This window comes from Malurus melanocephalus, unplaced genomic scaffold (genome assembly GCF_030028575.1).
Source record: "Malurus melanocephalus ecotype Western Australia unplaced genomic scaffold, MMel_1.1 scaffold_2891, whole genome shotgun sequence".
Taxonomy (NCBI): Eukaryota; Metazoa; Chordata; class Aves; order Passeriformes; family Maluridae; genus Malurus; species Malurus melanocephalus.
The window spans coordinates 6,118-8,113 of NW_026626123.1; the positions used below are offsets into that span (position 1 = coordinate 6,118).

The 1,996-nt window shown below is 60.5% G+C and overlaps 1 protein-coding gene across 1 annotated transcript in view; it reads right to left on the reverse strand.

Moving 5' to 3' along the window:
• The window catches only part of LOC130587964 (E3 ubiquitin-protein ligase TRIM35-like), a 4,485-nt gene extending 2,989 nt beyond the window's left edge, over positions 1–1,496 (reverse strand). The window contains exon 1 of the mRNA XM_057388928.1: positions 880–1,496. Within this exon, the coding sequence (XP_057244911.1) occupies positions 880–1,338 (459 nt within the window). The 5' untranslated portion in view covers positions 1,339–1,496. The remainder of the gene's footprint in view (positions 1–879) is intronic.
• Positions 1,497–1,996: the final 500 nt, after the last annotated feature.

A 1,996-nucleotide genomic window follows, 5' to 3' on the forward strand; every position in this document is an offset into this window, starting at 1 on the left:
TCCCATTCCAATCCCACTTCAATTCCCATCCCCAATCCCATTTAAATTCCCATTCCCACTCCCATTCCCATCCCCATCCCACTCCTATTTCCCATTCTCATTCCCATTCCTGACTTCCTAATCCCATTCCCCACTTCCACTCCCATCCCATCCTATCCCATTCCCCACTCCCATTCCCCCTTCTTTTCCCACTCCCATTTCCCACTCCCATTTCCATTCCCATCCCATTCCCATTTCCCAACCCCATTCCCATTCCATTCCCACGAACCCCAGCCAATTTTTTCCCGCCAGTTTGACCCCCGCCATGAGTCAGGGCGTCACCGCCGCTTTTTTTCCAGCGCGTCCTGGCGCCATTCCCAGCTCCTGGAATCTCCTCCTCCCCTCTGGATCTGCGCCCGCCTCCCTCTCCCCGCGGCAATTGTGCAATTCCCAAATCCCGAGCCGGCCCCAAACCACCGGGAATTCTCATCCCTCTCCCCTTTCCCGCAGGATCATCAAAAACCAGCAGCGCATCCATCCCCATTCCCACCGGGAAGCACGGCCGCCCCATCCCAAATCCTCCAAATTCATCCCAAATCCTCCAAAAATCATCCCAAATTCTCCAAAAATCATCCCAAATCCTCCAAAAAACATCCCAAATCCTCCAAAAAACATCCCAAATCCTCCAAATTCATCCCAAATCCTCCAAAAATCATCCCAAATTCTCCAAAATCATCCCAAATCCTCCAAAAATCATCCCAAATCCTCCAAATTCATCCCAAATCCTCCAAAAATCATCCCAAATCCTCCAAATTCATCCCAAATCCTCCAAATTCATCCCAAATCCTCCAAATTTCGCGTTTCCTCTCCCCTCCACCCCTTTTTTTCCCTCCCCCTCACCCTAAAATCCGCCGCCGCTTCCTGCACCAGCCTCATCTTGTGCCCCTGGTGCTGCTTGGAATTTTGGCAGGCGAAACACGCCAGCTCCTTGTCCTCCAGGCAAAAAAACTTGGGCTCCTCGCGGTGGAGCGGGCAAAGCGCGGCTCCGCGCCCTTTCCTCCTCCCCTCCTCCTTCAGGATGAGCTCCACCAGGTTGTTGAGGGTGTGGTTGACGCGGAGATCCTCCGCGGTGGAATTTTCCTTGCACAGCGGGCAGCAGCGCCGCCGGTTCTCCCACGATTTGCTYACGCAGCCTTTGCAGAAATTGTGACCGCACGGGAGGGTCACGGCTTCCCGGAAAGGATCGTAGCAGATGGGGCACAGCAATTCCTCCGTCAGCGCGGGCGCGGAGCGCGGAGCCGCCGAGGCGCCGGAGGAGCCCGGGGAACCGGGAGAACCGGGATCGGCGGTTTTTTCCATGCTGCCGGCGGGGATGGAGCGCGRTTTTCCGGCTGCTCCGGCCGCACCGCTTCTGATGCAACCGCGCGGTTTCCTGCCCGTGACTCAGCCCGCGGTTCCCGCCCGCACCGCGACACCGCCCCGGGGCCGCGACCGGGGGGGCTCCGGAGCGCGGGGACGGCGATGGGAGCGGCCGGGACCAACCCCGGAGACGGGGACGGACCGAGAACCTCGGCACGGGAGAGCCCGGGGCAGCTGCGGTGCCCGGACCCCCAAACTCGGGGCTCTCYCGGTCYCCCAAACTCRGGGCTGCTCCGGTTTTCGGAGCCCCAAACTCGGGGCAGCTCCGGTTCCCGGCTCCGGTTCCCCAAACTCGGGGGCGCTCCGGTTTTTGGACCCCCAAACTCGGGGCCGCTCCGGACCCCCAAACTCGGGGCTGCTCCGGTTCTGCACCCCCAAACTCGGGGCAGCTCCGGTTTTCGGAGCCCCAAACTCGGGGCTGCTCCGGTTCTCGGAGCCCCAAACTCGGGGCTGCTCCGGTTTTCGGAGCCCCAAACTCGGGGCAGCTCCGGTTTTCGGAGCCTCAAACTCGGGGCAGCTCCGGTTTTCGGAGCCCCAAACTCGGGGCAGCTCCGGTTTTCGGAGCCCCAAACTCGGGGCAGCTCCGGTTTTCGGAGCC